The sequence below is a fragment of the Chiloscyllium punctatum genome, chromosome 11 (genome assembly GCF_047496795.1).
Source record: "Chiloscyllium punctatum isolate Juve2018m chromosome 11, sChiPun1.3, whole genome shotgun sequence".
Taxonomy (NCBI): Eukaryota; Metazoa; Chordata; class Chondrichthyes; order Orectolobiformes; family Hemiscylliidae; genus Chiloscyllium; species Chiloscyllium punctatum.
The window spans coordinates 28141644-28157302 of record NC_092749.1 but is presented as its reverse complement, the minus strand read 5'-3'; the positions used below and the strand labels follow the sequence as shown (position 1 = coordinate 28157302).

The following is a 15659-nucleotide window of genomic DNA, read 5'->3' as shown; positions in this document are numbered from 1 at the left end:
AATTGATAAATTTATGATTACCAATGGTGTATAGGGTTATGGGAATGAAGTGAGTAGAAGGCATTGAATTGAATGGTGGGGAAAGCACAATGGACTGAATGGCCTATTCATGTTTAATATTGAATTTACCTTGGGATCAGCAGTGCAAGATTCAGCTGTTTTGTGTTCAGAGTTGCATATTATTTGAAAAAATGAAATTGTACCAGTGTTTTCTGCTTAAAGTTTAGGCATTGCTTAAAATAAGAGCCAAGTTATATGCTGTTAATCCTTAATATGACAGCCAGTGTTATTGTGCTATTTTTATCACACTTGTGTGTGTTTGTGTGTCTGTCTGTCTACGTGTGTGTGTGTGTGTGTGTGTGTGTGTGTGTGTGTGTGTGTATGTTTTTTATTTCCCATTCTAATAATACGAGCTCCATGTTGCATTGACATCACAAGAATCATCTGCAACAGAATGGATATTTTAGGTTGGACTTGAAAACAGATTTTTGCTTTTTAAAAACTGTCTTTGACCATAAAAGCCGAAAGAACTGTGGACACTAAATGAGAAACAAAAACTACTTGTGAGGAAGGATCATCAGACCTGAAACATTAACTCTGATTTCTCTTCACAGATGCTGCCAGAACTGCTGAACTTTTCCACCAATTTCTGCTTTTGTTTTGACTATAAAAAGTTCATCTTGAAGGATGCAAGATCAAATGAACAATGCTCTAAAACATGGCCATCAATCAAAAGCTTATTTTTTTCACCAACCATGAGTCACAATTATGTCAGCAATTTGGAATGGAGTTGGTCATTACTGGAATAACCTACCAAAAGCTCTGTTCCTCAGATACAGGATTTCACCTGCCCTTCTGACACCACTGGAACGACACACACACACACACACACACACACACACACACACACAACATTGACTGTCAAGACACATATGTGAATGTGGCACTGAGGGACAATAACTTTCAGCTGTGGACCACAATCCAGCAAGGAGTCAGTGCCTTTTGGGGAGCAAAAGAGAGTAATATTTCTGCAAAAATCAGGAGATTCATGTCTTGCAAAGGAATATGCATTCTAGATGCAGCATGACTCGATTTTAAATTGCATGGTTTTTGCCTCCTCTAAGTATATAACAGTCATTAGCATGATCAGGCTCTGCTATGATTGACTGTCATAAAGAAATATATAACTCTCATTATAGCATGTCAATAATGTATTATAATGTGGCTTTAACTTACAACGTGAGCCTGGTAGAAATGATCTGACTTCCCACACATCAATATAGAATGTAGGAGGAGAAGTAGCCCATTTGGCCCTTTGAGCCCACTCCACCACTCAATAAGATCATGCCTGATCTGGTTGTGGTCTCAGCTCCACTTTCCTATCTACAGTCCATAACCCTTGACACCCTTGTCTATCAAAAACCGATCTCAGCCTGGAAAAAAATTAAGGATCCAGCTTACATTAGCTTCTGAGGAATACAATTCTATAGCTTAATCACCCTCTGAGAGAAAACAGTTTTCTGTCTTAAAAGGGAAACCACTTATTCTTAAACTATGTGACATAGTTTTAATCTCCCTTACAAGAGAAAGCATCCTCCTATTATCCAATGATCCAGGAGTTCTTCCTCAAGATCTCATATATTCCAATAAGGTCACTTCTCAATGTATGTCCAAAAGATATATGCCTAACTTGTTCAATTGTTATTAGAAGATAAGCTGTTCATCCCAAGAATGAGTCAAGTGAACCTTCTCTGAACTGATTCTAAAGTAATTATATATTTTTTTCAAATGAAGACAGCATACTATAAACAGTGCTCCAGATGTGATCTCATCGATGCCCTGTGTAGCTGCAGTAAAATCTACTTATTCTTATATTCCATCACCCTTGCAGTTTAATGACAACATCCCATTTAACTTTCTAATCATTGACTGTAACTGCATACCTGCATTCTCTGACTCATGTACCAGAACTTTCAAATCCCTCTGCACCACAAGTCCTGAAATCTGTCTCCATTTAAACAATTTTCTATTCTTCTTGCCAAGACAAACAAGTTCACACTCACCTCTGTATACTCCATCGGCCAATACTTACCCACACATATAACCTACCTCTGCAGACTCTTTACCTTGTCTTGAAAATTTACATTCTTATGAATCTTGATGTCATTGCCATATTCAGCTACAATACATTGAGCCCCCTCATCTAACCAATAGGTTAGATGATAAATAATTAAGGGCAAAAGTGAGGACTGCAGATGCTGGAGATTAGATCGAGATTGTTGTCTAGAAAAGCACAGCAGGTCAGGCAGCATCCGTGGATCAGGAGAATCAACGTTTCAGGCAAAAACCCTTCATCAGGAATGAAAATGTCGATTCTCCTGCTCCTTGGATGCTACCTGACCTGTTGTGCTTTTCCAGCACCATACTCTCCAGTATAAATAATTGAGGACCCAGCATTAATTCCTGCGATACTTTACTAGTTGCACCTTGCAAACTTGAAAACTAAATTACCCATTTATCTCTAAGCTCTGTTTCCTGTTAGCTAGCCAATCTTTTTTCCATGCTAATATCTTAGTCAACTCTGTGGCTGAATCTTACAGAGGTCTGAATCTTACAGGGACCTGGGCACAACCATTATATAATCTAGGGGCTTTTGCCATGGTCAGTCATCCTTCACTAAGTTGCTGCACATGCTCAGCCTGAATGCAGATGGATGACGGAAACATGGCCATTTGTTCTCTGTATGCAGCTTTTGTCACAGTGTAGTGAAGCGTTCTCAGCCCTCAGCTGCACAATATTTCAATGACATTGTTTTCCAAAACTACTCTCTTTCCTTTTGCCCCCATTTTAGATCACTTCCACTGAGGGTCTGGTGCTCTGCCGTGGGTGGCATGTTGGTCACTGCTGTTGCTTTCCTAAGACGGTGAAGATGGATGCAGGAGGTACAGGACTGACAAACAAGTTCAGAGGCAGTAGCAGGTCACTGAGGAAGATGAGGAACACCCCACTCAGGAAGAGGTTGGAGACACAGATGCATGGAGTGCATAGAAGAACCAGGTTTTACTATCCTGACTGCATTTCCTGTGGATGAGTGAGATGCAGTGCTGGCACTGGCTCTGTATGTCCAGGGGGGCACTGCGACAGAAATTTGCTAGATCCTGGAGTGGGGTCTGAGGGCTTTTGGTGGGTTATTCCAGTAATGACCAACTACATTCCAAATCGCTGACATAATTGTGTCTCAAGGTTGGTGAAAAAAATAAGCAGGATTTCACCTGCCCGTCTGACACACACACACACACACACACACACACACACACACACACACACACACACACACACACACACACACACACACACACACACACACACACACACACCACATATGTGAATGTGGCACTGAGGGACAATAACTTTCAATGGTGGACCACGATCCAGCAAGGAGTCAGTGCCTTTTGGGGAGCAAAAGAGAGTAATATTTCTGCAAAAATCAGGAGATTCATGTCTTGCAAAGGAATATGCATTCTAGATGCAGCATGACTCGATTTTAAATTGCATGGTTTTTGCCTCCTCTAAGTACATAACAGTCATTAACATGATCAGGCTCTGCTATGATTGACTGTCATAAAGAAATATATAACTCTCATTATAGCATGTCAATAATGTATTATAACGTGGCTTTAACTTACAACGTGAGCCTGGTTAAGGGTTAAGGGCTACCCACTGCATCCATGCCTCTTATCACCATTGCATAACCCCCGAGTGACATAGAGAACAAATGTAATGCTGTCATATCTTAATCAAGCCCATAATAGAGCAGAGTACAAGGCATTTGATTATATGATTCTGCTGTTTGGACCAGTCTGGGGCTAATAGAGTGCAGCTTCATCTAGTGAACTGTGATTTATACAGTTGGAGTCGGCAATGAGGTGATGTGCAGAAAGCTGAGGAATTGGGGGAACAGGAGCAGTCTTCTAAGGGGGAGGATAGTGACACTAGAGAGGAGGAAGCTATCCTTGTGTGTGTGAGTCACAGCTCAGCTGTGTTCAGCACTACAGGCCAGACAGGATCAGATTGACACTCAGTTCCAGTATATGAAAGTTGAGTGTAGCAGAGTGTAATATAAAACACTCATAGGTCATGATGCTGAAATCTGGTTTGCGTTGTCAGGGCAATTTTCAGTCACTATTGGGTTTTTTGTGTTAACTTTTGATGTCTGAAATTGAACGCTCATACTTGGACTTATCCAATTGCTTGCTTGTTGCCCTACTAGACAATGACCAACTGCCTGTAGACAGTGGACACCGGGGACAGGGGGTCATCAGACAGGATTTAGCTACAGAGAGATAAAGTGTACAGTGTGGTGGTTAAGCAGTGAGGGTGAGAGATTGAGGTTATATGTGTCAGAGAGTATCAGCTATGTGCTGTGGATCCTGTTCAAAGTGAACACAAAATTGTATCGCGTTGTGATCACTGTCGCCTAGAGGCTCCATTAGCAAGAGAATATTGATTAATCCTGTCTCAAGAAAAAAAATCCAAAGCACTGCTCTAGCATTAATTATTAAATAACAACAGGTTCTTAATATGTATCTATTACATTTTTAATTCAAGAAATCTTAACAAGTACAGTTGTCTGCATCAGTCATCTTATGCAAGAATGAATTGATTACTTTTAACTTCTCTTCAAAAATATACCAGCCCTTCATTATATTCATCCATCTATTCAATTTCTAACTGGTCTTGGATTATTATCCCTTCCACAGTAGAACATAATATCCTTGAGCCAACCAAAAACTGATGTGGCAACAATCAATTGACTCAAAAAGCTCAGCAGTGTCTGATCAGGGTGCAATAACTATCTGAAAGGCTCACCTTAGAGTTCGAGGTAGACTCCAAAAAACAGAGTCGGTTGCCAAATCCTTCTGCAGCAAGACAGAGTTTGAGCTGCTCTTTGTGGAAAGTGGCACTGCACTGCAGCACAACTTCATCATTCTGCAAGAAGAGAAATGAAACATAAGCATCATTCGGAGTTCTCTGTCTAATGAACAGCTTACTCTGCAGAGGGCATTGAAAAACATGGAATAATAGTAAATATTGATTTGATGTCAAACACATCCATACATTATTCTCCAGAAATAAGCTGCAAACTATGAAACGCAAAGTTAAATGCAAAGCTAGCATATACATTGCATCTTAAACAGAGAAATATTCCTGAAGCAGTTCACAGAAGAGAGAATAAAAATTGAGCAGCCCTAGAAGAGTTAGGAAAGGTGCCTGAAAATGTAGTCAAGTGGGTGGTATTTAATAAATAATTAATACCAAAATGGCTAGTGTTCAATACTTTGGAAGGAAGGAAAGGAGGTATTGAAACAGAGGTACTTACAGTCAGACAGAGTTCCAAAAATGAAGTTGAAAGGGCTGTAAGAATTCCTATCAACAACAAACAACTTACATTTATGTGGTACCTTTACACAAAAAACCTCAAAACCAGGAGAGGATGGTAGAAGAGAAATGATCGCTGCTGATGCTGAACATTAGCCAGGAAAGATAAATAAAAATTTGGTTCAGAAGATGACCAACAGTAAAAGGGGGAGGTGGAGGGGTTTAGACAGGTGCTTTCTCTAGACAATAGAGGCAGGTAGCTTAAGATTATGTCATCAGTGGTAGTGCAAACAGCAAAGGGATGTAATGAAGGACAAAGCCTGAAAGTCCAAAGGATGGTCAGGAGTGTGAGTAAGGCTGGTGAAGAGATGTTAATGGGGAGGTTGGAGAGAGTGAGATGGATAGACTGAAACTAAGGAAGATTTTAAAAATGGAGATGAAGTTTTAAGATTTAATGCATTGGAATGAGTGCATTAATACACAACTGTTCAACAGATGCATGACATCAGTCAGAAGGTACAGGAGTATTGAAAAAGTAGTCTTTAACAGGGCAGGATACAGACATCTAAATCTTGAATAAACTTAAGTTTATACAGGGTGAAGAATGAATATAAACAAGGGGAAGATGTAACAAATTAAGCTTCCAAAAACCTGGCTAAGTGTTTTGATAACAGTGGGTAAGGGGTCAGGCACAGAAAAAGTGGACTATAATATGCAGACTGAAGCACTTGGTCTTGATAATGAATAGTGTCAGATTGAAATTAAATAGGATGCCTAGGTTTTACGCAGATTGTTTTTTAAATGAGCACAGATGGAAACATGAACAATAACAAAGGAACAAGCTTTTTGATGGACACCAAAAATGATGGCTTCAGTCCTACCAATGCAGCTGACGAGTAAATCTTGGCTCATGCATAATGAGAAAAATAAGCAGGCAGTCTGACAAAGCAGATTGAGATTGAAGGAAATAGTCACGAGTAAGATTTGGATATAACACTCATTTTGAGGTGGATTCCAGGACAGTAACTTGTTGGGATGGAAATTCATGGGATTAAGTGGAAAACCATCAGTACAGCCTACACAATAGTACTCTGCACTGACTTCAATAGGAAGTAAAACCAGACTGGATTCCAAATATAATGTTAAACACAACTCTATCAGGCTCCCAATAAGTGGCTTATGTAAAAACTGACCCACATCTGTGCCTGTGAGTGATGTCATTGAGTCATAACATGTGAAAGTGCAAGAAATGGGAATGACAAATAGATTATTGGGGACCCTGAATGCACAGGTAGCTGTAATGTCAGAGGACTGAAGGATAGAACAGGATGGAGTGTGAGAAAAGTGCAAGATTCTTTAGCTGAGGCCAAACATTTTTCACAGGCTATGCTTGAATCTGTAAATTCAGTGGAGTGTATTGAACTCCATCAAGTTCTACTTAATTAATTTTTTAAAGCTATGAAGTTTTGTAGAAAATATCAAGAGTAAAAATGTATGGATTTTAAATAAAAATGAAGCTGTGCGTCATTATCAACTTTTGACCCAATTTTTGTCCTGATTGTACATTTGAAATTCAGACTATTTTCATCAGGGCAGTATTTCTACTAACATACACATAGTGACAAGTACATAGAAATAAGTAACACTTGCACATGCAGACACAGAAATGCAGTACAAAGAAATGTTTATGACTTAGATGCACTCAAAATTGATTTGGTAGGTTCAGGGTTTTGAGATATTTTCAGTGTTGTGTGGGTATAGAATTTTTGTATGAGAGTCTGAGATACACCTATCAAACTTCAGCCTTCAGGCTTATGTATAAAACATGAGTAAATCACAGTCAGATTACCTTACTGCATAAACAGGAGTTGTACCACATTTTCAGATCTTGATGATAACTAGCTTTTCTTCCAGCAGATGAGCCAAGCAATTGAAAATTCAAATAAATATCCAATGACCATATTAATTAGGTTCTAAATGGCATTGGCATATGGCCAAGTAGTGCACTAACCCATAGGGAGTACCAGAACACTGACTTTAAAGGAACAGAATCATTCAGTAATCATAATAATGTGACAGTCACAGATAAGTGTACAGTAAACCTGGGATTTCCATGAAAGTGGTGACACAGAGCTACCGACTAGAAAGTCAGGGACAACCCTGTCTCTCGCCAGCTATGGAAGCCATGATACTGAGCAGCTAATCAACTGCTTGAAGTCACAGTTTCCACCCCTGTGAGGCAGTTGCCCCACCTTCAATCAAAGTCCTAGAAACTCTTCAGTTCCAACAGCAACACCAGGGGCAGTGGCCATTGTACAAATGCAATGTAATTTTCTTTCTTTCAAATTGTTAATGAGCAATTTCAAAGGAGATCACCATCAATTTGTCAAGTTTCACAGTTTTGATTTTAATGCCACGCATGAGGAAATTCTCATCTTCAACTCTAATGTTTCAATCCAATTCCAACAAATGGTACAATTATCCTCTCTCTGTGACTGATAGTTCCAGTGTTACTCTAAAATACAAACTGCAATGGGGCACCAAACAACTCCACCGCCCTGTGACCACTTCAACTCCCCCTCCCACTCTGCCAAGGACATGCAAGTCCTGAGCACCCACCACTGCTAAATCCAACACACCCGACGCCTGGAGGAAGGATGCCTCATTTTCCGCCTTGGGACCCTCCAACCACAGGGATCAATGTCAATTTCACCAGTTTTCTCATCTCCCCTCCTCCCACCTCATCCCAGATCCAACCCTTCATCTCGACACTGCCCTCTTGAACTGTCTTAGCTGTCCATCTTCCTTCCCACCTATCTGCTCCGCCCTCCCCACCAACCAATCACAATTACCCTCCACCTGCATCCACCTATCGCCTTCCCAGCTACCTTCTCCCAAACCCCACCGCCACCCTACTATTTATCTCTCAGCCCCCTTACCTCCCCACATTCCTGATGAAGGGCTTATGCCCGAAATGTCGATTCTCCTGCTCCTGAGATGCTCCCTGACCTGCTGTGCTATTCCAGCGCCACACTTTTCAACTGCAAAGAGGCATACAAGTACAGTCCTAAATAACACGAATTAAAAACATCAGTCTTAGCAGTTGTAATAGTACTGCTTATGGCACTCTGCTTCTGTGGATGGCTCAATTGGCTCCCCAATTCAATTTCAATTTTTTTTCACTTTCAGAAGTCCAGAGGGTGGTGCGTACATGAAATTAACGGCCAGAGAAAGTGGTGGAGGTTGGTACAATTGCCGCATTTGAAAGGCAACTGGATGGGTGTATGAATAGGAAGGGTTTAGAGTGATATGGGCCAAGTGCTGGCAATTGGAACTAGGTTAGGTTAGTTGGACCGAAGGGTCTGTTTCCATGCTGTACTTCTCTATGATCTATGACTACTGTATCAGATCCATTTCTTTGCCAGTCAATTATCTGTTGTCTCTTTCTAACATTTATTTAACCAGCATTATCCTAAACCAACAGGCATTGCTGCTCTCCCATTCTTCCAAAATAGAATTAATTCATTTAAACTGTTGTTGTTCTGTGCTTCATTATAGACTTGCACTAGTTCAGGAATACGATTTTCACAAATTATTGAATGACAAGAGTACACAGCACCACAATCATGGAGATTACCATTGACCAGAAATGGAACTGCACTTGTCATATAAATACTCTGGCTACAAGAGCAGTTAAGAGGCTAGGAATCCTGCAATGAGTAAGCCACCTTTTGACCTCCTTCCTCCCTCCACCCAAAGCCTGTCCACTATCTATAAGAGACAAATCTGTAGAATGATGGATTACTCCCCTCTTGCCTGGATGAGTGCACTTCAACACGTCTCAAGAAGCTTTGACACCATCCAAGACAAAGCAGGTCACTTGTTTGGCACCTCATCCACAAATGTCTATGCCCTCCACCACCAACACTTAGTAGCAGTGCTATGTGTCATCTACAAGATGTATTATGCGAATTCACCAAGACTGCTTAGACAAAATCTACCAAACCCATGATTACTTTTCGCAGATTCAAGGGATCACCCCGACCTACAAGTTCCCCTCCAAGCCACTCACCATCCTGACATGGAAATGTATTGCCGTTACTTCACTGTTACTGGGTCAAAATTCTGGATCTTCCTTCATCACGTTGTGGTTGCACCAACAACTTATGGACTGCAGCAGTTGAAGAAGGCAGCTCACTACCACCTTCGCAAGACAACTAGGGATAGGTAATAAGTGCTGGCCAACCTAGCAATGTGTACATCCAATGAATGGGTAGAAAAAAATCTGATAAGTGGTTAAAGTGTATTCTATTCCGAAGATTTTAACTAGTACAGGAAATGATGGTAAGTTGAATAAACAAAGGGAAAATAATAATTGATTAAAATAATTAAGTAGACAATTAAAACACATTAAATGAGCTGATGTGTTGTGATTACAGAACGTGGGTAATGCTGGAGGCCAGTGTGATCCAGGACAAACAGGTCTGCAAAAAGTATTTGCACCTTGAGCAGCTTGTGCTCCGAATCATTGAGTTGGAGGCTGAATGACAGACATCACAACACATCAGCAAGAGGGACTCTTGGTTCCAGGAGGCAATCACACTCCTTAGGACAGGTTCTTCTGATTTGGTCACCGGTCGAGAAATTCAGACACGATAGTGAGTGCAGTAGTTGAAGGGACCCAGAGGGCTGGAGTGGAAGGGCCACAGTCTTTGCAACTGTCTAACAGATTTGAAGTTCTTTTAGCTTGTCTGGATGAAAGTAAGGGCTGCATGCTGGATGAGCTAACTGAGCGTGGCATTGTGGTACAGGGAGCCTTTCAAGTGGTGGAAGCAAAAAGGAATGTAGTGGTAGTAGAGACAATATAGTGAGGCAGGTTGACACTATTCTCTTCAGCAATGAGTGAGAGTTTAGATTGTTGTGTTGTCTAACCAGTGCCAGTGTTTGGGGCATTTAGCCATAGCTAAAGATAGACTGACAATGAGAGACATAGGATCCAAGCAATATGGCCCACGTAGAAACCAACACAGATAGAATTCTCGTGAAAACTCTGCAGAAATTGCCCTTCTCTATTTGGTCTACATCAAATCAAAATGTTTGAAAAGACAGAATTTCCATTGGTGTGATAAATATCTTGGAAGGCTATCAGATATAAAGTTGTCAAATCACTCCTGAGGCAGCCCCAGCAGGTTGTTAAATACTTGACTGGTGTCTGCTGATCATCACCTTCATAATGTGTTGAGTAATATGGGGAGGTCATGCTTCCCTTTCTGGCCCGACAGTAATTTTTGAAAGCTCCAAAGGATCAGCAACAGAAGTGACAACCAGTCAGAGAAATTGATTCAACAATAATAATGATCAACCACCTATGGTTTACTGAATCTCATAAAACCCGAATGTGCCTGCTCACATTTTTGGAAGAGTTAAATCATTTGATGCAGAATATGGAGGAGTTTAAAGGGAAGTCTTACAGCACTGGACATTACATTGACCTATCTCAAACAAAGAAAGGCCAGTGAAGAGAGCTGCTAAATAAGGGCCAAGTAATTTCCCACAAGAAGTAGAAATCAGGCAGTGAGCGAGCACAGTTTCTCTTTCTGTATCAGAGTGGCAAAATCAAAATGCTATTATTTTCAGGGATGGTGCTGTTATTGTCAGAAAAGAGACACGACAAAGATGCAAACTTTAAAAAAACATCAATTGCTTGGAGATAGCAGGATTCTGACAAAAAAGTCTCCCTCAGAAATCTGAACTAAAAGAAAAGAAAATGGTCATTTATCTCAATATATTTGTGCTATTGTGCTGTACACAGGCTGGTTGCCACCTTGACTTATAATGATATTGAACTTCAAAGTCATGCACTGTGCCAAAGTTTTTCAGATATTTCTGACAAATGAGACGTTATATAAGCACAACAACCACTGACATTTATGTGCTGTTTCTCACATTGATAATAATTTCAAAGCACTTCACAGAGGAATAAACCATTAAGCCAATGATGAGCCAAATGAGGAATATTTGGATAGGTCACAAAAACTATTCAACGCACAAGAGGCATGAGTCAGAGGAAAGGAGACACTTGGGTGTAGGGATGGAGGAGGTTATTGAGATGGTTATCATACAATAGATAAAGTATGATGTGAAACCATAAATCAGTGGAACATCAATGATTAGAATTTTATGTAGAGAACTGGGATCCAACTGGAGCTTTGCACAAGTTGAATGAGAGGGCAGTGAGGAGATCTCGAAAAATTGGGGTCAATTTACCATTATGAATGTTAGTATAAAATAGGTGATAGCAAATCCACAACCTAACATCTACATTCTACTGAGTGACTTCAGGGAAGCCAGTGTCACAGTGATAATGCCACCAGACGAGAAGTAATCCACAGATTCAGACTAATGCCCCAGGTCATGGGTTCAATCCCAACATGGCAGCTGGTAAAACTTAAGGTCAATTTATAAATCTGAGATATAAACCTAGTCTTAGTAATTATGACTAAAAGCCCCATTTGTAAGGGAACCTATCATCTGACTCCAATTGCACAGCATTGCATTGATTCTTACCTGACCTCTGAAATGGACCAACCCACCATTCAGTCATGCACAGTGAGTAAACATCAAAAAAACTACATTTGAGAGTTTAAACACACATTTGGACTAATGATGGAGAGTTTCTTCTGCCTCTATGGTAGACATAGGAGCTGGGATTAAAAGGAGAAAGCAGAATATGGCTGGTTTGGAGTACTAGGAAGTGCTTCAAGATCAAATTTGTCAATAAACACAATTATAAATCTTTCTCTTCAGGAGAAAAAAAGTACTACTTGAATATTTATAATCGTGATGAAAAACAATTTATTTTCTCAAATCCTAATTGTATTTGCAGTTTCTCGGCAATACTGTGGTTCAGAACTTTCGCTTCTGTACTAGGCACAATCAGTGCTCGTATGAAACATTGCTGAACACCTACTTTAGAACAGATCTATTGTGAAATACATAATTCACAACTATTATCGTAAAGAAATTTGGAAGCACTTTAATAAATTATGGCTCTTAAGGAATTCGAGAGTGCTTCCTAAAAATAAGATAAGATCTGCCTTTGATGAAGCAGCAGCCTATACAGAAGATCCCCCCAATATTACACAATGAAACAGACTTAAGAATGGGGCCAATTGACAATTCTTGACTGGCCCCATTTGCAGCCACAGTAACATTAGGAATTGGAGCTGGATTTCAAGCTGCCCACCCACGACAGGTTTTAGAGACAATCAAGTGTCTTTGCCAGGGAATGAGCTGTGGGGATGTTGAGGCATGCAGAATTCCTGTCTGAATTACTGTTCAGAATTCCTGTAAAGGACAGGAGTTACCTTTGCACATTCAGAAAGTTCACAGAACAGGGTGGTGCATTTTACAGCCTGCTGAACTGGTTAGATGGTGACTCCTGAGCCTGCCTTTAGAAACCTGGTTCAACTTTGGGCAGGTTGAGGAGCTGCTCGCAACCGTGGAAATATTCTTTCCTCATGAGTCATGGATAATGAGGGAAAAGACATTTCCCCAGTCAGAGTCCAATCATAAAGGCTAGGTCTCACATAATTGATTATCATATTTCCTATCATACAGAAGTATTGTATGCACAGGTCACACTATAATATATGGCAGGTTTTACTGACGCTTGGTCTTTTTTCATCTTCATATGATTGAACACTCACTCCTAAATATGGTTTGTGTGATTGGCAAGTCAGATAAAAGCAATGTTTCTTATTAAAATCTATACATTATTAGCAGCACCTGGTTAATGGGAGGTGTGTCAGGAAATTTATGTTCCGAGTTAACTCATAGTAACACAAGAATAGATTGAGATTTTGCTACGTTATCACTGCGGCCATCACTTTCAAACACAAACAGCAGGATTGTCCGAATCCAAGAGTAATGGTATTTGCTAACTACTGCACATGTTGCGTTTCTTTTTTAATCACTGCAATTTCAAAGATTATATTATCATCATTGAATGTTGCCACCTTAGACATGATTTACTGTGGCAAATGAAAAAAATTGAGACATTGTGCAGTAAATGAAAAACAAGTGCCTCAGTGCCTTGATTGAAATGGAGACATTGGAGAGATACTCTGGGCAAGAGTAATGGACTTAAATTAAACAGTGGCAATATAGTCTCATAACACAGGTTAAAAATAATGTAATACCAATAAAAAAAGATACAGGATGGATCTTATAAGGGCCTGAATGATATGGAGTATGGTAAAAAATGTAACAGAATCATATGAGAAGTCTCGCTTGGCATACCTCAATGTTGGGAGCAACTTGCTACACCTTTTTAGCAAGTTCCAGCAGTGAGGCAAGATTCTCACTACAACTTAGTGAGTCGTCTATTAGGGAGATTGTTGTTTGTTAATTACCTTAGCAATTACACGTATCACCTCAATATGTGCAGCTTTCCATCCTGCCACAGGCTGTGTGCAAGCTAATGCTGAAAACTTTCATCATGGAAATTAGAGCAGGTACATGGAGTCAGCTCACCACTAGCTGCAAAGGTCCCTCCATGTTCCACACCACTCAACAGTATCTCAGGGCACAATCAATGGGCAGCAGTCGCACATGCCCCTCCTCCATGCACATTAGTGTTTGATAATTACAACTCTTCAGGATCCCCACGGCATCCCTCCAATCCAGTTGCAAGACATTTAGGTAACACAGACCAGCATTGCTCAGTGCACTAGCTACTAGCTTTGAAAGGCCGCTGCAAGGCCACAGCACCAACTCATGGTTTAGAACTGGCTGTATTTCAGGGATGCTAACTTGCTCATTTAGTGTTCAGTCACATAGCACCTACCTGCATGCTCACAGTAGCCATTTCACAAAGTTTTAGGGGAGCAGTCCTGAATTCCAGGGAGGCACCCGTCAATCACAGAGTCAAAGTCATAATGATGTACAACATGGAAACAGACCTTTCAGTCCAACTCATCCATGCCAACCAGATATCCAAATGTAATCTAGTCCCATTTGCCAGCATTTGCCCATGTCCCTCTAAATCCTTCCTATTCATACACCCATCCAAATGTCTTTTAAATGTTTTAATTGTACCAAACTCCACCACTTCCTCTGGCAGGTCATTCCATTCATATACCACCCTTTGCATGAAAACGTTGCCCCATAGGTCCCTTTATATGTTTCGCTTCTCACCTTAAACCTATGACCTCTAGTTTTGGCCTTCCCACCCTAGGGGAAAAAACCTTGTTTACTTATCTCATCCATGCCCCTCATAATTTTACAAACCTCTATAAGGTCACCCCTCAGCCTCTGACGCTCCAGAGAAAAAAAACCCTCTCTTTAGTCTCTCCTTATATCTCAAACCCTCCAACCCTGGCAAAATCCTTGTAAATCTTTTCTGAACCCTTTCAAGTTTCACAACATTCTTCCTATAGCAGGAAAACCAGAATTGCACGCAGAATTGCAGATAAAGGCCGAAACCAGTGTCCTGTACAGCCACAACATGACATTCCAACTCCTATACTCAATGCATTGACCAATAAAGACAAGCAAACCAAATGCCTTCTTCACTATCCCATCTACCTGCGATTCCACTTTCAAGTAACTATGAACCTGCACTTAAAAGTCTCTGTTTGGCAACACTACCCAGGACCTTACACGAGGTGTAAGTCCTGCCCTGATTTACCCAAAATGTAGCACCTCACATTCATCTACATTAAACCCCATCTGCCACTCCTCAGCCCACTGGCCGATCTGATCAGGATCCTGTTGTACTCTGATGTAACCTTCACTGTCCAAAACAGCAGAATTTTAATGTTGATCAGTATCAGGTAATCCAGCATTGATCAAAATTCTCATTCTCTTTTCAACCTTTGTTTATTTTAGCTGCTGGTTGGAGAAGACAAATCCATGTTCTTTTTTCCTTGAACACACATCAAGTGTTTGGATTACCTCATATCCTGAATGAAACTACATTACAGCAAAGATTTTGTGGTTGGGCACCCTACTGTCTGAAGTAAGAACATACATTGAAAAACAACTACAACAAACTGGAATTATACAACCCTTTAATGCAGTAAATAAATGACAAGGTGCTTTATTGGAGCTGTTAAAACAGGTGGCCAAAAGCTTGGTCAAAGAGGTAGCGTTAAAGGAATATCTTAAAGGAGGAAAGAGAGGTATAAGACGACTCAACATTGGTGGGGAGGAGTGAATGTTTGAGGATGTGATGTGACTCAAACAGACTGCTTTGTTATGGTGCCAAGTGCTGTTGG

The 15659-nt window shown here is 40.5% G+C and overlaps 1 protein-coding gene across 2 annotated transcripts in view; it reads right to left on the bottom strand.

The window, feature by feature from the left end:
- ryr2a (ryanodine receptor 2a (cardiac)) overlaps nucleotides 1–15659 on the bottom strand; it is a 758045-nt gene that overhangs the window by 529214 nt on the left and 213172 nt on the right. For both annotated transcript variants that reach the window (XM_072580564.1, XM_072580565.1), the window contains exon 2: nucleotides 4870–4989. In XM_072580564.1, the coding sequence (XP_072436665.1) occupies nucleotides 4870–4989 (120 nt within the window). The remainder of the gene's footprint in view (nucleotides 1–4869; nucleotides 4990–15659) is intronic.